The sequence below is a fragment of the Cadophora gregata genome (assembly GCF_030347475.1).
Source record: "Cadophora gregata isolate MNR1 chromosome Unknown scaffold_10, whole genome shotgun sequence".
Classification (NCBI taxonomy): Eukaryota; Fungi; Ascomycota; class Leotiomycetes; order Helotiales; family Ploettnerulaceae; genus Cadophora; species Cadophora gregata.
Genome location: NW_026695933.1, coordinates 550,035 through 569,117, shown reverse-complemented (window position 1 = coordinate 569,117; position 19,083 = coordinate 550,035). Strand labels below are relative to the sequence as shown.

The 19,083-nt window shown below is 47.7% G+C and overlaps 8 protein-coding genes across 8 annotated transcripts; 2 read left to right on the top strand and 6 right to left on the bottom strand.

The window, feature by feature from the left end:
• Positions 1–2,473: 2,473 nt before the first annotated feature.
• Positions 2,474–3,416, bottom strand: ONS95_001560 (uncharacterized protein). Its single transcript, XM_058494761.1, has 2 exons — positions 3,097–3,416; positions 2,474–3,039 (listed from the first exon to the last, which is right to left on the bottom strand). Exons 1-2 carry the CDS (start codon positions 3,136–3,138, stop codon positions 2,764–2,766), a joined length of 318 nt encoding a protein of 105 aa, XP_058355068.1. The 5' UTR covers positions 3,139–3,416; the 3' UTR covers positions 2,474–2,763.
• A 1,574-nt stretch (positions 3,417–4,990) lies between these two features.
• ONS95_001559 (uncharacterized protein) lies at positions 4,991–5,451 on the bottom strand (the record flags this gene model as incomplete). Its single annotated transcript, XM_058494760.1, has 2 exons — positions 4,991–5,326; positions 5,395–5,451. 2 exons carry the CDS (start codon positions 5,449–5,451, stop codon positions 4,991–4,993), a joined length of 393 nt encoding a protein of 130 aa, XP_058355067.1.
• Positions 5,452–6,027: 576 nt separating this feature from the next.
• ONS95_001558 (uncharacterized protein) lies at positions 6,028–7,957 on the bottom strand. The gene is made up of 3 exons (XM_058494759.1): positions 7,153–7,957; positions 6,975–7,102; positions 6,028–6,930 (listed from the first exon to the last, which is right to left on the bottom strand). Exons 1-3 carry the CDS (start codon positions 7,656–7,658, stop codon positions 6,212–6,214), a joined length of 1,353 nt encoding a protein of 450 aa, XP_058355066.1. The 5' UTR covers positions 7,659–7,957; the 3' UTR covers positions 6,028–6,211.
• Positions 7,958–9,766: 1,809 nt separating this feature from the next.
• ONS95_001557 (uncharacterized protein) lies at positions 9,767–11,210 on the bottom strand (the record flags this gene model as incomplete). Its single annotated transcript, XM_058494758.1, has 2 exons — positions 9,767–10,076; positions 10,135–11,210. 2 exons carry the CDS (start codon positions 11,208–11,210, stop codon positions 9,767–9,769), a joined length of 1,386 nt encoding a protein of 461 aa, XP_058355065.1.
• Positions 11,211–11,537: 327 nt separating this feature from the next.
• On the bottom strand, positions 11,538–13,087 carry ONS95_001556 (uncharacterized protein; the record flags this gene model as incomplete). The annotated part of the gene is made up of 2 exons (XM_058494757.1): positions 11,538–12,555; positions 12,603–13,087. 2 exons carry the CDS (start codon positions 13,085–13,087, stop codon positions 11,538–11,540), a joined length of 1,503 nt encoding a protein of 500 aa, XP_058355064.1.
• An 843-nt stretch (positions 13,088–13,930) lies between these two features.
• ONS95_001555 (uncharacterized protein) lies at positions 13,931–14,827 on the bottom strand (the record flags this gene model as incomplete). Its single annotated transcript, XM_058494756.1, has 2 exons — positions 13,931–14,639; positions 14,763–14,827. 2 exons carry the CDS (start codon positions 14,825–14,827, stop codon positions 13,931–13,933), a joined length of 774 nt encoding a protein of 257 aa, XP_058355063.1.
• A 308-nt stretch (positions 14,828–15,135) lies between these two features.
• Positions 15,136–15,670, top strand: RPS27 (40S ribosomal protein S27; the record flags this gene model as incomplete). Its single annotated transcript, XM_058494755.1, has 3 exons — positions 15,136–15,138; positions 15,354–15,416; positions 15,488–15,670. 3 exons carry the CDS (start codon positions 15,136–15,138, stop codon positions 15,668–15,670), a joined length of 249 nt encoding a protein of 82 aa, XP_058355062.1.
• A 1,634-nt stretch (positions 15,671–17,304) lies between these two features.
• ONS95_001553 (uncharacterized protein) lies at positions 17,305–18,150 on the top strand (the record flags this gene model as incomplete). The annotated part of the gene is made up of 1 exon (XM_058494754.1): positions 17,305–18,150. The coding sequence occupies one exon, from the start codon at positions 17,305–17,307 to the stop codon at positions 18,148–18,150; it is 846 nt and encodes a 281-aa protein (XP_058355061.1).
• Positions 18,151–19,083: the final 933 nt, after the last annotated feature.

Sequence of the window (19,083 nt, the reverse complement as noted above, 5' to 3'; positions counted from 1 at the left end):
ACGGGAACTTTGTAAAGGCTGGGGGGTCAAGCGCGGAGGAAATATCGCGCAAATATTTGGTACGGTGGGTCCCTCATCTTTCAACTTGAATGGTATAATACTTGGCAACCAATTTGCTTCTGTTGCCATTTCAAATCTTGCTGTCAAATTCCTCCCTGCTTCCTCCCCCTTGTTGTAAGACATCCCTACTTCTGGACACCGTATCTTGTATCAACTCCTCAACCATCTCTTCTCAGAGTCCCACCTACCAGACTTGTTCCTCAAATACTCTATTCAGAACAACATCGATTCCTTCAATCCATATCTGCGACGTGGGAATCACACAATTTAAGCCGGCTATTTTATCCCGGCTCTGGGTACTGCTGTGGTTGTGGGAGATGGAGGCAGGTATTTATAACTTTGTGTAGACGAGGTAAGGGAGAGAAATGGGGATGTGAGGCGCTGACTGGGTATTTGGAAGTGAATCTCCACGAGAGCAAAACCCTTGATCTTCCGTGGGTCACACCTTTGGAAGCTTTAACAACATTGGCATCACGAAAGTAGCTCCCCTAGAAGCTCCCCGCGGTGAGACCAAGGGTATTAATTGCGCTCTGCACATGCCCTTGTACCGTCTTCTCCTATGCAAAAGAAGTCCAGATAGACGCGCATGAGCAGATTTAAAACTTGAAGTACGCCATTTTTGTGTTATTCGTGGTTTTACCGAAGCACTTCTGCTTTGAGTTTTTCGAATTCTGCAAGGAGGATGTTGTGGTGATTGCTGAGACTTTGGATATCTCTGGCAAACTGACTTGTAGATTCTTGAATTTCCTGTTTGAAGTATCATCATCGGTTTTGCGATTTTCAGATTCAAAGCTGTTGTCGATATTCTCTCCAATCTGCAGTCGTCCTTACCTTCTCTTCTAATCGCGGACATGCCAGACGTTACGTGACCAACAGCTCACCAAGCATATTTTGTTGTTTTTCCTTTCATATACACAATGTGCATCTACGGATACGAAAAGATAAGTCGCATTGTTCTACCTGTCGTACTATCTGCAGTACATGTGCAGCGCTTGAGAGACCTAAAATATCAATCCGCAGTTGCCAAGACAGAGTCTTTTGGTTGGACTCGACGATTGAATTGATATCTCATGCATGAATGAGATAAGTCACACATGTAAGCATACCCCGTCTTAATCCAATATTCCAGGTAGAAGGTGAATGTACATTGATTGATTTCCGCCCGCAGTGCTCTGGAGGTCACATGTGCCCGCTGGATGGTGGTGGTGCGAAGATGCCGACGATACCTGCCCTATAAAAGAACCGCTCTCTTACAAATGAGTCTCGGTTTAAAGAGACAAAGAATTCAAGACAAAAATCGAGAAGTTCTCTTCTTGTTTGACGACTTCACTGAGAAGTGACAGAGCCGTCCAGTATGTATTCCCTTTTTTCCCCCGTACCACGCTTCACTTGAGCGCGAACACATAAGCTTGGAGTTGTTTACACTGCATTGGAAGTACTCTTAATTTGCTAGCGACTACTGTCTTCCGTTTTTTGTTGTCACAAAATAAGTTTGTCGTCATCATCCTCCAGCTGTTGTCACTCTCACCTCCCATTCCATTGAGGAGCCCCAGCAAAGTTGAAGTGAATTAAGCGAACCGAAAGTAAACAAAACCTCTCCACTCAGCTTTCCCCAAACATCAAGACTTTAAGACTATATCTTGCACCCAAGACCTGAGATCCCCAGTACTGATCGGCAGGTGCGATTCGGAGAATACATGGTTACTTTTGGGAGTGGCGTTCAAGAGTAGATATTCCGGATGTTTAAATATGTGGGTGAGGGGTGGCGGGTCGGTGACGGGAAGTGGCGTAGAAAACGGTGGGAACGAGTGTGAATAGAATTCTTTGTGAATGGTATCTTATTCGATATCAATTGATATTCTGTTTGGGAGAGGCCGAAAGTTTGGCGATAAAAGGTATAAATATACAGGTCACCTTTCTTCCAAAATCCTCAGGCCAGGATATCAACGAACTGAACAACTTACCGGTGTGAGGTGGATTTGGTCTTCAAAAGGCGATTTCTAGGTATTTAAGAGTCGCGTTCTTCTGTTGGCTGTTTGACTGTCCTTGTGGTTCTGGAGCTGGCCACTCGTAGAGGTTTTGGTATTGGTTGGGAGCATGCTGTTCGGCGAGGAATTGAGAGTTGTTGTCATATTGCAAGTTATTGTCATGCGTAACTTTGACTTATGTCTGCACTGTTACAACGAGCTCCTTGAACTTCAGTGACAATCTATCAAATTCGCAGTACGACACGTGAGGGTGTGAGTGTTACTTGGAGACGATATTGCATCTCCCATGTCATTATGTGTCATTTTAACAATGAAAATGAACTGTGCCGAGGGCCATGTTCAAATTTCCGTATCTCAGCTACGAGAAATCACAAAGTTCTTGGTACAATGCGCGTCTTTATCAATTCTTGCAGTTGGGAATACCGCTTAAATTCAAGTCGTCCCAAAGAACTGAACAACACGCATGACTGGAACCTGAACAAATTAACGCCATGATGTAATCCAAACTTTTTCAAAGCACTGAATCTCAAGAACCCTAAAATTGGAGTAAAACAACGCCATGAAAACCCAGTAAACCACCCAAGTACTCCCTCACGCATCAATTTGCCTACTCTCGTCTCATTGTTATCCTCTCTACCCTTTTAGCGTCATCTATACATATTTCGATGGCACTGCAACAAAAGGTACAAAGGTGGACCCCCATGCCGTCCAGGAACTATTGTTCTTGTTCTTGTGAGCCTTCTCCATTCGTCGGACCACGATAATCATCCTTGTGCCAAGGAAAAATGGGCTTCTCAGGAGTAAGCGGAGTCTCGTCGCAGTGCTGAAACTTGCTATCGTATTGATCGGTGTCAAAGCATTCAGGACAACGGTTGTGGACTCCGAAACGACTCGTTGCACACTTTGGTCCTTCACACTTGTCGGGGATAGCCGGATTGTAGACTCTGGACTCCATGCTTCGCGATTCTTCGAATTTGTTGGTGACTTCGCACTTGAGCGGGGCTGTTAGCAGGTTTTTCTTTTTGGTACCTGAGAAGGGAATATGTACCATAAAGCATTCCCAGCCACAGTGAATAATGTTCGGGGCCATTTTAAGTGAGGGGATGAATGAAAATATAGGTTGCCGAGGTTGATGAGAATGAATGTGTATCGTAAAGTATGTATGTGAGTAGCTCTACTTTTGTGTTTGGCCAAGTGTGGTTTCAGAGATGCTTTGCAAGTGGAAGCTCTGCGCTGAGGATAAGAGAGACCTGAGTAGTTATACACTATTCACCTCTTTGATGAGATTAGGCAATCCGAAATAGATTCGGCCAATGGAAGTTCGTCGTCGAATGGAGACCTGTATCATGATGCAAAGGACCACAAGGGATTCGCCACGAACACGTCTTGTACCGCCAGGAAACCATACTATCCAAGCGTATTTAGCATCATTCTTTCACTATTGGTAATAGTTCACCGACCAGCAATCCTTGCCCAGATTCGTAACCTATCTTTATCATAAGGCTGCGCTTTAGGACGATGGAGAGTCACTGGAAAAGTAGCAAAGAGATGGTTTTCCTAGTCTCGGAACATTTAATCAGCTTTCAAGGATACAGGCTGGAGGATTCAAGCTTTCCACTGTGCTAAAAATAGATTTCCAAAAATGTCATGAAGGAAGAAATGAATATTCAGGGATTATCCCATCAAGTGGCTGTAGGTCCTGAACAAATGCTCTTTGTAGTCCAGGCAAGTTACAAACAATGAATCCTTGCTGGAAGGTTGAAAATTCTGACATCAGTTTCATGCATCTAAAGTGAGTAAAGCCGACACGTAATTATAAACCCTCAGCGATCCACAACAGACACTAATCGAAGCCATTAGCTGACAGTATGTACAAATTTCCAGTCTTTGTGTGTCTAACAAGTAGCACAGAACCGTATTTTGCCGTTCCAATATCCAAGAACTGCATTCTTCCATTCAGTCATTCTAAACCGCTTGCTCCTTCAACTTATGCCTTATAAGTCTAGAAGATTTATCATTAGTTTTGGTGGTCCCATTATCTCCAAGTCTTGCTACGCTCTTTGGCTGAATATTTTCGTTGGCCACTCCACTCAGAAGCTCGCTTAATTTCAAAATAGTCATGAAGCTACAATAAATGTTACTAGGAATCAAGTTCTTCGCAATATGAATAATCTAGTACACCGTTTTGAAAACATTTTCCAAGGCAACTTGTCAATTAACTTTCTAAAATGACAAGATCTTTTGGCAGTCCACTTTTTTCACAAAGCAAGTAAGAGTTGAAGCAGGTGGCAGCTCCGAATTTTCTGGAAACCCGATCGCTATTCCATTTCAATAATAACTACCCCTAAGTGCAGTAATTAACATCTGCTAAATGAAAGGTACCACAGAATCTGTGAATGATGACGCCATTTCCCGCGCCCAGAATACAGTAATCAAAAATTTCAAACAGAAAAAAAGATACTGCAAAACTTGCAAATAACTCCAAGCCCGTATCCCCCAAATTTTAAGAAAACAACATAGAATCTGAGACTGTGAGAGAAGTACCAAGAGATTGCACTGCAGTGCACATGTGAAATGAGCGTTGAAAAAAAAGTCCCCCAACAATGCAAAACGTCACGCCCCTCCACGTCTGGAGATGCGTGCCATTCTGCACATCGAATGTCACCGGGTAGGTCGTTCGGGTGTGGGTCCACATGGTGGACACCAACATGTTCCTCGTCATTGTGAAAGTTCAATGACCTTGCACCAGAATACAAATTAGAAAATCTCCCACAGCGTCGACGATTTCTGCAGTTTTCTCCTCTGCACACTGGCTCGCAAACGTCCTCGCCATACAATGTGATAGAACTATCAGGCGGAAACAATTCTAAGCGCCAGGAAATTGAGAAGACTGCAAACCCCCTGGCTAACACCAAATCTTCTCCGCTTCAGATGGCAGGCGATCACCTGTAAGGGTGCCGGCTTCGCTGCGCTTCTGGTTCACTTCCATTTCCACCAGCTGGAGAACCATATTGAGGAAGAGATGCTTCTGATCCTCGACCGCCATCTCCACTGGTGTCGCTCCAGTACTCGGCAGTAGGATCCGTCCACCCCTCACCGCATCGCTGATATTGGAGTCGGTCCTTATCAAGGTAAACGCACGTCTCACATCTACGGTGACCTTTCACCCTATCGCAAATATTGGTACCTCCCAGGCACGCCGGCTGTGGTACTCCTGGTCTGAATATCGGGTCGAATTCTTCCCCAACGACACCGTCTACCATGTTCTCATAAGTGCACTACATAATAGTAATCAAGAATTAGCATTTGTCTAAGGCAGAGGAGTAATATTGGACACCAAACATACTTTACAGCATTCCCACCCGGCTGGCGGAGTAACGTTAACGTCCAGGTACCGCTGCATGTCTTTAGTGATCTGGGAGAAGCACTTTTCCCGTCGGCGATGTTTTGACTCGTAAATTCAAGGTGGAATCTGTGAATGGTGATCAAGATATCTTGGAAAAACTTGAAATATTTACTTTTCCCGTTATCGACAATTGAGTGTAGTAATCTTGTGTAATTCTGTGGTGAGGAAGGAATATGCGTCTACAGCGAGATGAGGTGGTATTTATACGTTCACAAGAGGTGCTGTTCTAAATCATGACAGAATTGAAGACTTATTTATATCAAAAGAAGTTTTTGTCCTAAAATATTCATAAAGAAAGAAAATATTTATGGTATTATCTGAAGGCTGGCTTAAGCGTACAAAACCAAGGAACTCGGTTTTGCTTATGTATAGAAGTAGCGATCGCCCTACACTTTGATGATCTTTGGACTTGATAAAGACACTAGGATCCAAATTCGTCACAGTGGCAAGTTCATTAACTATTTATTCATCTATACAAATTTAGTAACTGTGAGTCTTTCATCTGCTGTACGGTCCAGGTACACAAACCAGTCACATTTTTGGATCAAGAACAAGAGAATAAGGACGGGCAGATAGTTTGAGCATATACATAGTATATTTCATGAACAGTATGTCTACAAGAAGAATCCAAAAAGTTATTTACAAAGAATCGACGGCTCGCTGACAAAGGCCTGCTCCCATCACACCTATATACAGATCCGTGAGGCGGGATCACCGTGTCCCCATCACTATACAAGCCCTTTCACTCTTTGAGCAATTAGATGGCGGTGTCAGCGTTGTATCTGGTACCCTTGTTGGCAGTGTAGAAAGATGACAACCAAGACAGCAAGGTATCAAGGGTTGTACCGGGAGGAGGAGCAGAATTCTCGCGAGAGGCTACGCTAGTCTCAGCTGGAACACTCGATGGTGCAGGTCGGGTGGCAGTTTGGAAAGTTGTGGCGGTTGCTGCGGCGGCGTGAACGTTCAATCCAGCGAAGTCAGTGATGGCTGCGGCTCCAAGCGAGGTCTTAGCCTTGCAAGCTGATTTCTTTGTGCTGACAGGTGTGGCAGTGGAGGTCTTCGCCTTGCATGCCGACTTGCGAGTGCTGACGGGGGTGGTAGAGTTGGAGAATGGGGCAGAGGTGGCTATGCCGGCTGCGGTGGATGTCTTTGCTTTGCAGGCGGACTTCTTGGTGCTGGTAACGGCTGGGGCATCAACAACAGGAGCTTCTGAGGTAATAACACCGGCGGCGGAAGACGTCTCCTCGACCACGATAGAACTTGTTGGAAGGCCGGTTGGGATGGTGACTGAGTCTGCGGATGTGATTATAGGCTCGGCCGAAGCGGATGCAACGTCTGAGGAAGCTGGAACTGGGAAAACAGTTGCAGTGGAGACGGCGATAGGAGCGGCAGATGGAGCGACCGGCGAAGATCCAGATCCAGATCCGCAGACCGCAACCTCTCCTCCAGGAGCCTTGTAAGAAGAGATCTCGAAGCCTAAGGACGTTAGCGTAGCCGAGAGGCAGACTGGAGTGACATACCATTGTAGACATTCGGGATATAGATGGCGGGCTCCTCAGCCGTGTATGCTCCAGGAAGTTGGATCTCTGGGGTACACAAACCGGCTGAACCAGTACCGGTGATCTTCAATTGCGCACAACCAATGTAGCTAGCGGATATTAGCAGAGAAACTTCTTGGAAGAGGGACGGACTACTCACAATTGCGCACCACCGATTGTCTGAGAGCCGTGGAGAGCAAGCATCTCGGATCTGAGCAAGTACTCGCCACTGGCAAGGCCGGTTGGCAACTTGAAGCTGTAGGTCATGTCCTGAGCCATCATTATTTCGTTTGCCCATATTCCATTCTCCGAATCAAACTCGTCAATCTTAACCCATGATCCAATACCAGTAGCCATGGATGCATCATCGACAGGACCGTAAAGCATGTGGGTGATGGGACCCGGGTGGGTGGAGCTGTCCCATTTGACCTTGATTGTGTCTCCCTCGTTGGCCTCGGTCGTAATAACTTTTGAGGGGACGGTGTTTCCTCCAACGTTGCAAGTGATATCATTTGATGTTATATCGGTCACAGGGCTGTTGGATGGTGGCATACGAATACCAGTGTCAACACCTGGAGAAACATCGTTGACCCAAAATTGGTGGAAGTTCTGGTGTGCAGAAACGGCTGTAAGCAGCGAAGCGATAATAGCAGCGTTGGAAAGCATTTTGAAAGAGTGTCGTGGATCACAGATCGCACAGATGAAAAGAATGTGAGGGTCGAAAAAGTTCGAACGGTAGAACGAAGGTATGAACGGAGCGCTGGAATCAAAGGCTTGCTTGGGAGGGAAGAGAAACCGCCTCCATGGTGACAGGAACGGAACAGTTATATGATCTCTCGGCTTCACAGCGGAGTGGGCCTATGGCGCTTGGTATCCGCATGCCAGAAAGTAATTATCGGAATGTTTGAGAGAAGGGGAAACGAAATGAACAAACAAATCAAGACGGAACAGCATTCTGCCTTGGCAGGCTCGTTTGAAACAATTCAAGACCTGTGGAATCGTGCAAGCCTTCTAAATATTGGATGCCAGACCACCTTTTGGGAAATAATCCACCAATATGGTAGGCCCTGGTGGGGTCTCCGGAGATCGTAACGGGTGCACGCACCAAGGTGGAGTGGTTGAACTTTCAACATCAGACGAGATGTTTGGTTTTGATGAAATAAACGCCCAATTGAGTATGCGTCATGCTGGGGCTAACTCCTTGTCAATCTCAAAGGCAGAGCCGCGTAACCGCGCGGTCAACGCGCAGGTCAATATTGATTGACCGGCTGGAATGTCCCACACCCATCCTCTCGGGCGTGAGGTGGACGAGGAGATTCGGAATCTTGCAACACATCCTAATTATTGGACACGTCTAACTGAAGCTCGACCAGATAAAATGTCAAAAGATGGCAGGAAGGCCGCTTCGTCCCATGGACTTGGGATGTGGAGATCGCAAGGGTTGGCCAAGTCTTGGCTCACTGTGCCGCGACCTTTCCTCGCTTTCCCCTTAATCTACACAAAACAAGACCCCCTAATTAAGCGAGTTCGGCTCCAGCCACCAGGACCGAACTTGAGCCAAGAAAGGTCTCCAGGGCAGAAGGCCGTATAAGAAGGTGGGAGGGTCTCAATGTTTGATGGAGATGGTTTTCGATTGAGCGAAAACGTGCCACATCATAGATCGTATTTGCTGTCCGGCAGATTCGACTGAATACGAAGCGTGCTGCGAAATCCCAAGCTCCTCCTGTTCAGAGGTAGCTCAAAGGCAATAACAAGTGTTGCTTGCCTAGACCACCACTTGGACCAGTGATGAAAGCGCTGTCCTCGAGTCCACGCATGGTTACTGAGGAAATTACAGCGTTGAGAAGGGAATCATGAAGCGGTTGACAGTTTTTCATCGGGGTGCAAGGACTTTTATATTCAAAGATATCTAGATACTAAGCATAAGCATGCTCAATAACCTTAAATTGAGTTATACTTTTTTCCGCACCGCATGAGCGTAGATCTCTTTTAGAGAGAACTTAATCACTCGAAAATTTCTCCGAGCCACGATACCCGAGTGAACGGTGCGCCCGCTTCACAAACAAGGTTAAAACCACATGCAATCGCCAAAATTTGTAGCGTATCATTGGGTTCGGCTGAACAGCTTGCTTATTTTTGAATACGAAGACCTGGTGCTGCTCACCTTTGCATGTCATACACCTCCGCTATCATCATGACCGTCACTATCTCGCGGTTTGCCTGGAGTGGCCATTAAGATAAGCTAGAAGCTCGCTTACAGTGTTGCTGGTGTTTTGTACCACCAGATTATTATTTACACCTTACGTATTAAATCATCCGGGATACTGTGGATTCTATCTTCAAGTATGGAAGTAGATACGTAGCATCACGCTACAGTTATATTTTGCCATGTTCGGGGAAGCTTCTCAGACTGGCGGCGCAGTCGGTACTCCCCTCGCTTATGCGTAAATACTCTCCCGACATAATAGCTCACATGCTCAGACTACTGACGAAGAAACTCGTTATTATCAACTCCAGAGTTTCAGAGGAGTTCAGTGAGTACAGAAAATTCTCAAGGCACAAACTTTCATGATACAGTCAAACAGTTAGGGGGAGATTAGCACAGGTCAACACTTCAACGCCTCAATGATACTGTACGATAGAATTTCTTGTCACATCATGGCCGCACCGCTCTCCAGAGTGTAACAGGTAGGAAGTGAAATCCGACGAGAATATGAAGGGGAAAGTGTTGCATTTTGTGCACGATGATACTGGTTTGCAGCACCGGTAGCCACTCATTCATCCCCTCTCTTCTTCCGCACCTTCCTCTCCTTCCTAATCCTCCTCGTCTGCTCATCCATCCTACACTCCATCTCCCCTGCCTTAACACCATGCTTGTTTAGCATATGTCTACTACACCCATCTTCTCGTGGAAAGTGTTTTCCGGTTCCAGCCTCGGAACGGCTACATCCAACGACAGGACAGTAATACTTTTCGCGATGAACGTGCACCGAGTTGATATGGCGATCGTACTCTCGCTTGGTGGCTTGTCGCTTGGGACATAATGGACATTGGAATGACATGGTGTGATATCTTGCGTGGTGGCTGAGAGTGAGGACCATGTCAGATAGAGTGTGGTGGAGCCAGGCACCGAGCAACTTACTTGTACGCTGCTTGAGAAGGGAATGACTTTTTGCACATTGGCCACGTACAATCAATTGAAGGACTTTGCTTTGTTGCAGTTGTTTCGCCTGGACCAGAAGTAAGGGGCTGTGGCGATTTCCCAGTGAGTTTGGACCGTGTTTGCTCGGTAGTGCTTGATGTGTTGGCATCAGTTTCAGAATTTGAGTCTGACATGGCGAAGAATGTTGTTGATGCATCCAGCTCTGGTAGTGTTTCGCTTGGAAAGCGATTTGTGGTTACATGAAGTGTCCCGAATTGACTCCATGGTCCGGAAAGGTCAATAGGACGACTCATGTTGTTCTCGTTTGGAGACGAAAGTTGCCACTGGTTACAGGGCAGGTTGGAGGGAAACCCTTCGATAGTAGCAGGGGCTAATAAGCGCCCGTTGGAGTTAACAGAAGCGTAATAGTCTCTGCTTCGATCGAAGAAGTCCAAGTTGTGGTCCCAGGAATTTGGCAGGTTCGATGAGTTGGTCCAATCAAATGTCCAGACACCAGTTGAGTCAGGATCGCCGGTTAGGGTAATGCAATCATCAGTAGGTAAGCATGTAGTATTTTGCTGGTTAAGCAACAGGAGTGACTCGGTGTCTTCGAAGTACGACTGGATCTCCGTCGCCTTGGTGGCGGTCTCCCTAGTCTCGAGGCCACCACCAAGGCGACGGAGATCCAAATAGTCTTCTACTCCATCTTGGAAGAAAGTCTCGTCAGTTCCAGGGAGCGGGGCAAAACAATCATCAAAATTTGAAATTCGTGTGTTTGTGGACGAGGCTGGGTGTGAGGAATAGTTGATTGTCGCGAAGACTGCGCAGAAGCCACCGCCCGCAAGGCGGGGTTCTGCAGGTTTGGTGGGAGAAGGACACCAAAGGAGAACTTCGATGTTAAGGATAGAATGCCGGCAAGGCAGAGGAGAAAGATTGAAGGTGCTGCTGGTTATTGAAAGAGGGAAATGGGAAGAGTATAAGAAATATCCTGTGAAAATGGGGCCTCCCAGCCGGATAAATGAGGTTGGGAAGTGCTGCCCACGTTGGCAAATCAAGAGATGCAGCAAGCGAGACATTTGGGGCCTCCCAGTGGGGAGTGCAGCCAATCATAGGAACTAGTTGTACTCGGCATCAGAAGTGTAAGATAAGAGCTGCAATTTTCATGCGGCCTTAGAAATGAACGGCCTGCTTTGTTCGAAGTCTTGATTCCCATGCATTGTTCGGGAACAATGACATTCTTGCCGGTGAAAGTAGAGACAAACTTGTAGGGTGGTGAAGATCAGAAATGGCGCAACAATACAATGAATGTGTACAGGGGCCTACCGTAGGGAATTAGATTTAGCCAGTAATTCTTTGCACTTGAACATCATCAGCCATATACATAGCCACGGCCTCTCAAACCTTCATTCATCCACCTTCACCAACTTCTCCGGCACACACCTCCAACTACAACCCCTCCTAATCAACGGCACCATACTCTCCAAGATATCCCTATCATTCTCTCTCTGCCTCAACGGACTTGCCGCACTTGGAACTGCCTCATCCAAATTCTTCGCAATCTCCCACCACTCGATCCATTCCGTGCGGGGAAGGACAAAACTCCTCTGACATATCGTACACAAACTCCCGCCAGATTCTTTCTTGACAGCAGCGTTCGCCAGCATGGTGTGTAGATACTCGGGACTGTCCTTGGGCAGGAGTTCCGAGAGAAAGGGAAGCTGAGGACTTCGGCAGCAGGCGGTAAGAGCCACTTCTATTAGGGAAGGAGAGCGGGAGATAGCGCCACGAGAGGTAGGTGGTTGAGGTGTGTCGTCTAGATCAGCGACTGGTATCGAATGGTTGAAGGTTGGCCCTTTCACCAGCTTCCCCGTTATGTCTAGATATCTGATATCGGTGCGGGCTTGGAACTTGACTTTCCACCTCGGGTGCCAGTTAGGTCCTGAATGATTGGCTGTATATGCTACAGCTGCATCCTTGAAGGGGTTTTTGGGGGTCCGGTTTCCAAGCCCGATTTTGTACGGGAGTTCTTCCACTTCCATCTCTCCACTGTCCGGGAACTGTGCTTCATGGAACAGGTTCGGATGTAAATGTAAACTGCTCAGATCACTGGTTTCGGTGAGAAGGTCAAGGATTTCGTAAGGGAGATATCGAAGGCCATTTTGCGAGAGGTTGAGTTCTCTTAGACGCCGCAACTTCCCAATACTTGGAGGCAATTCATGTATTTCATTGTCGCGTAGGCTCAGCACGGTAAGGCGCTCGAGGTTGAAGAGTTCAGCCGGTAGTGTTGTTAAGCTGTTAGAAGAGAGGAAGAGCTTAAGCTTGGGCTGCAAGGGGAAGAAGGCTTCGGAAGAAGTTGGGACACGAGTGAAAGCAGCCAGAGGTCTAATAGTAGCACTGGATAGACTCATCAATGATCGCGACCTGCAATATTGTTAGTCCTGGGTCTAGTGTGCTTCTGAAATACATACGATAAGTCAATGATCTCATTGCCATCCTCCAGACACGACTCAATCTGCGCTCTAGCGAGTTCCTCGGGCGACGGTGCCACTCTATCTGTCTGAACCTCCCGCGACTGTCTCACAGGCAACGCAGACGTATTCGCAACCTCTAATTCCTCCAACCCCTCTCCCATATCCGTGCCATCGCTGCCCATAAACACCCCACTATCAAACTGTCTCTCGAACGGCCTCTTCTTTTTCTGCTGATCCCGCTCACCCATTTCCTGCGATGTCGAATCGGGCTCCGGCCGCTGTCGATACCATGGCCCTCGATATTTGCGTTTCCGCCGTTCCTGCGTGTAGTTGTCTGCGGATGGGTCGTCGTCGCTAGAGAAGATGGCTGGATCGCTGGAGACGGGAGGGCTACTTCTAACGCGTTTCCTAGGCGCGCCTTTCGAGAAAGACTCTGTGGCTGGATTCCAGGTCAGTCGAGGAAGTGGAAAGTCCTCTGACATTGTGGGAATAGTTTCCCGTCTCTGAACACTGGATCTAAGTCAATTGGAACAAGTGGTGGATTTACGGGAAGGTTGACTTGGGAGGTAAACAGCGCGTGCCGTCGCAGCCTTGTGGCGCGCCAAGGCATTTGGGGGTCCTCATCTGGCCACGCTTCTCTTCACCTGACCAAACCTTCACTTCGCAGAACGGGCTCTTTTCCTCAGATATACAGTGCCAAGGTATGGCTACATGTAGAGAGAGATCCCGCGACTCAAATAGAAGAGGCCAGATATATAATGTCGCTCTTTTTAGCCTCAAGTAAGGATAGGACTCTCGCAACCAATTTCTTGAATCCGATGCAGTTGGCTAAGTGCCATCTGTGAGCTATAAATTCCTTTATACACTTTCGGGAATATAAACACCTGCTTCTCTATTGATTCTCGCTGAAGCATCACCTCGGCTGAAGGCTGAGACATCGATGTCATCGTTAAGATTCCTCATTGTGTTGTAACCACGTCCCTAGAATGCTAATGACGAAGCTTGAGTAGATACGAGTAGCTGTGTAGTTGTTGATATTGTGCAAGTGCTGATCCAGGATCTTTACGAGCGTGACCAGCCAAAGCTCGGGACCGCGTACAATAGTACAAGTATCTATGCTGGCGACAGCTTCATTCAATTGAATGCTGCCTCATAGACCAAGTCCCAGACAGATACTTTGCTCTGTAATACTCTTCCTATATGTTCAGTCATACATGTCTAATGACCGCAAGGCAAGCTTGCAAATGCCTTTCTGATCCAGAGGCTCTCAGCTCTCGAAAGCTCCCAGACGCCCATCCAATGCATTGTAATGCCCATACCGGTCTCTAATCCCAATCATCATCACTCTCAACATTCGCCTGTTTCCCACCGGACCTTATCCCTCCTTTCTCCCTTTTCTCCTCTTCCAAATCCTCCTTGTCCCTCCTGCGCCTTAATATCCTCACATCATTATCTCTGACAGCGCCAATGTCAATTAACAGCTGATCAATCTCCGCCATCCCGATCCTCACACCCCCAATCGTCATCAACGTCACGATCTGCTTGACAATATCCCCTTTGTTGTAAACAAGAATCGTTGGACAATTCCGATCCGGATACCCTTCAATCGCCATATCCCCTCTGATCTCACAGAACTTGATTTCGCCGTACTCTCGCGCTGCTTGTCGCCATAACTCTGTCAGGACGCGCGATTCAACATTCGTTCCCAGTCCGCTGGTCAGGTTGACAAGGACTGGTCCATCTTTACTTGCATCTGTGACTGCTCGGGAGTAGTCGGGCTTCGAAATTGGGTAGACGGAGCCGTGCACTGCGGCTTTGGCTATGAAGGAGAGCTCTTGGACCCGCTGCTGCCGGTACTTTTCTAGGAAGGATTCATCTTCTAGGTCTTCAAGTTCGTCAAGTTCGTCGAGGTCTTTGCCTTCTAATCTGTTCTCGTGTGCGAGACGTCGTCCTTCAAGAATAGCTTCTTCAATGAAAGGTGTGGGGGATGGCGGCTTTTCTGGAATGATCTTGTGCTTTCGGAGGATATCATTCCTGGAATGAGTTAGATTTTGGTTTCTTGTGAAAGTAGTCGCAACCTGCCCAAACCTGCGTTGACGGCCATTTATCGAATAGCCCATGCAGCACCGACACAAAGAAAAGAAGAAGAGAACCTACCATTCTGTATCTGCATTTGGGTCATCTATCGGAACGCTGATGCGCTCTTCAACCGGTGCTGCCATTGTTGGGTAGTTGTAGGTATTAATGTCCAAAGCCGCATTGTTGTCTGCGGGAATCGCCTGCCCCTCCAGCCTTCCAGGCAGTAGCCTCGTCAACGCACTAAGCTCATTCGGGCGGCACCTTGCTCGCTTACAATTTATCGACCACACACTATTTTGGAGAAAACCCCTCCCGAGCCTCTTTTCCTTCAGTCATCGACAACGACAACGACTGACCTCTGCGCTCTCGACCGTCTTCAACCAAATATCAATCCGACGAAAGACCCGTCAGTCACAGAAAATAAACCCGATTCCGATCATAAATCGTCAAGATGGTAAGGACTTGCCCTCTGCAGAGATGGATTACGACATTGCGGTGAAGGGGCGATCTTCAAGCACACGACCTAGGTGGCAAACTCGAAATTGAAGCCATCGCGATGAGCATGCTGTCGGCACATGGCTCGGGATGTTGCAGATGGATGGAATGGACTTGGAGGAGCTTCATGATGGGTTCAGAGATACAAATGCTAACGCTGTGCTGCCTGGATAGGTTCTCGCCGTCGATCTTCTTAACCCAACTCCTGCCGCTGAGGCCCGCAAGCACAAGCTCAAGGTACGATACAATCGATACACTGGAAGCTGGATCGATGGAAGGAGGAAGGAAAGCTGACATTTACCCCGCAGAACCTTGTCCCTGCCCCAAGATCATTCTTCATGGACGTCAAGTGCCCTGGCTGCTTCACCATCACCACCGTCTTCTCGCACGCACAAACCGTCGTCATCTGCGCCGGCTGCTCGACCGTTCTCTGCCAACCAACCGGAGGAAAGGCGCGTCTCACAGAGGGCTGCTCCTTCCGCAGAAAGTAGATCCCGACCTCCTTCGATCTAGCCTTTCTGCCTGTTTTCGCACCTTCGGTTTCGTTCGGTCATTGCATTTGTTCATCATGAGAGTTTAGACGGTTGGGAACCTGGCTTGCTCTCGCTTCTTATTTGCGCATACCTATATTTGTGACGGATAGAAGATGGATGTGGGAACCTACAAAAATCCTTGAAAGCAATAGCACAAAATTAAAGGGCGTTTATGGGAACCTTGCCGGATATCTTGCATCAAATTCTTCGTCTCCGACTTTTTCTTTTTTTCCTCCTCGCGCGTGTGTATCCTGAATGAAAGCGGTGGTTAGGTTGTCTCGATATGCGAAGTGAGATTTGCATGGGAGGGAGCTGAAATGGGCGATCACTTGAGCTTTCGGAGGAGGTTTGCCTGGATGGGTGGATCGACCTCTGATGCGAGGACGTGGTATGCTTATTGAGGATTGCTACATACCCAGCGCAGGGCTTTGTGCATACAGAAATAAGGTTGTCCACGAAGAGCTGTCAGAAGGTTTTAAAATGATGTGATAGTGATATTGTGGCGCTGCAGTTTTGCCGCTTCCAACAAGGTTGGAACCACTGGATAGTACCATTGGATGGTGATGATATCTATTTTTGGCCATGGAACTGACCTGAGAAGTACTCGCTGGACTGGCTCCAAGTCTTGCATTCCAAAAGCAGATATCTCTCGAGAATCCTAGCATCATTCCACCACCCCATGAACTTGAGCCTTTGAAAGCAATGTACGGCACAAACTCATGCACTGCAGCTAGCTGTTTAATAGGCAACTGAGCCTGTTGTCATGAGAGCTCAATAATCATCTTTGAGGCCTTTGAGCTTGTGGACCATGACTCAAAGCGAACATTTCAACCCGAGCTTTATTTATGACAGTTCCTGTTTCTGATCTCAAGCATTTTTGTCCATCGCCATAGGATATGGATTCCAATACATGTACTCCTCTATCTTCATCCCAGTCTTCTCATGCAATACTCTAGAAGAGGAACAAGGGGGCAAATAATGGCTGTCCTGGTCTCTCCTTCAGCATAAATCAAGCAAAACCATCAAACATTCCATTCCAGTATCATTTTCAACCACCAATAAAAGCTTCACATATCTCTCCTCGGCCAATAATAGCCTCTATCGCGAAACCCCCGCGTTGTGGAACAGGGCCCAATCAGCGGGTACGCGATCGCAGCGCCTCACTTCTCACAGGCGAGACATCGCCAATCCCAGCCACTGTAAATCTTCATCTGTTCTGCCCTGTTCTGCACCCCACGAACATCCATCCACTCGTACTACAACTCCACTCCGCTCGTTGAACCCCTCTCCGTTCCCCTCTTTCCTTCACGAATTGAAAATCTCTGCATTCTCTCCTGCAAAAATTCAATTGTCTACTCTTTCTGTCTCATCCACAATCCTCTACTGCTCCACAAGGGAAATCAAACCCCACGCGCGCCAGCCACCCCCTGGACCCCTTCCTCGCCTCACTCCCAAGACCACGACCACATACGCAAAACAGACTCCATACAGAGATCTGCGACCGCAGCTCCTCCAGCTGCTTCAAGCGATCCCCCACTGTGCGACCTCCTACACATAAAGGACTTCATCCGCACTCACGCGGAGCAGACACAATGGCACACCAAGCAAAACGTCCATACGCCGGGACAAGAGCCTCCTCCCAATCCGCAATCACATCATACTTCACCACAAGTCCTACCCACGGCACAGGCACTGGTACCAACTCTACCAGAGACTCACTATACGCCCTCCCACCACAGCAACATCACTCAACACCAAGCACACCCTCCCTCCCCCACTCCGTGCAATCCAACCTCCTGAACGTGGGCATGCGAGTACGCAAATCCGTACCAGAAGGATACAAGACCGGCTCCTACTCCGCCTTCACCCTCTTCACTGATTCCAAGTCCAACGCCACCTCAGCAATGTCAGATAACACAACCCCATCTTCAGAGCGGAAGACACGGCCGAGGTCCGGAAACAGAGAACTTACTCCCTTTTGCGGCATCCTGAAAGTTGGGGGGATGGCCGGCCAGCAATGGGGGATATACAATCCCGGTGCTGGAGGAGAGATGGATGAAGATTCCTCTTCAGCATCGGAAGATGAAGTTCCTTTTTTGAGTAGTCAAGGGAGTACGATTTCTAGCTCGAGCATAGATGATGCTGTTACACCTGATGGGAACAAGAGACGGTTCTTTGATGACGAGGAATCACAGCTGTGGAACTCGCCTGTGAATTTTGGGTCTGGATCGTCGATGGCGATGGGTGATAGAGTCCTTGCTGTACCGAGGCGGAGGAAGGTATCTGGGAAGGTACCGATGCATACGAGTGGACAGGTGAGGATTTTTGGGCAGGAGAACTTTGCCCCTGGGGGCTTTGGAACGGATGTGGATTTTGAGGATGCCGAGTTTTTGGATTATGGGTTGGCGGGGGAGGTGGAGATGAGTGGGTGTAATTGAGCTGTGAACGGGTGTGTTGCTGTGAGGGAGGCGGCTCTTGTATTTTGGGATGGTTGGGCATAGGGCGGTTCTGTGGGTAAGGGTCTGGATGAGCTGGCATGGGATGGGATGGGATATAAGTGCATGATGATTGACTTGGGAAGCAATGGCGTTCAGGCATATACTGTCGTATTATGATGTATTATGATAGCTGTCACTGTTTTGATATGGAGGCAAATACTATCTATGTATGAGGCGTACAAGACGGAGTTACAAATACAAAAATTACATACTCCCAACCCAAACCCCAACCACCTCCGATTTCCTTCTTCCCGTCACCAAAGGTAAAGCTTTTCTCGTACGGCAACTGCACTGTCGTCTACGATATAAATTGTGTCCGGGTCAACTCCATCGACTACAATAACAGCGACAAGCACGCGCGCTACAGGCAGCAGACGATGCTGTGCGAATATCATGTTCCAAACTGAAAGCACACGCTGGTGTTGCGAGACGTCAAACCCTGGATTCGTCTCGCCGTCTCTTGTGGGGTCCTATTCATTCTCCAAGCAAACTCTTGGTTTCCCAAGCTTCCCTGCTTGCTGCGAAAGCCATGTGAATCGACAACACCTCAGTACATGACAACATATATTGGGGCATGCTCTACTTTCCTATTTTCGCTGCCAGCTAACTTACTATTCCATACAAGAAATCCTTCCACAGAATAAGTGGCTCTACTGAGTTTACAATTGATTCCTAGTCTCAAGGATGAACTTGATCAACACGATTAGGGTATTGCTCACTGTTGAGTTACCCGAGCTGAACTCTCCACTCGAAACTTTTCCATGGCTAAGGAAGTTTGCTCCAGAGAATAGAGTGGTTTAAATAAATGGTTTCCAATAGCTTGACAATACCGTATAAGTTCTTTAGTCGATTCAGCACCGGCCCCAATCGTTG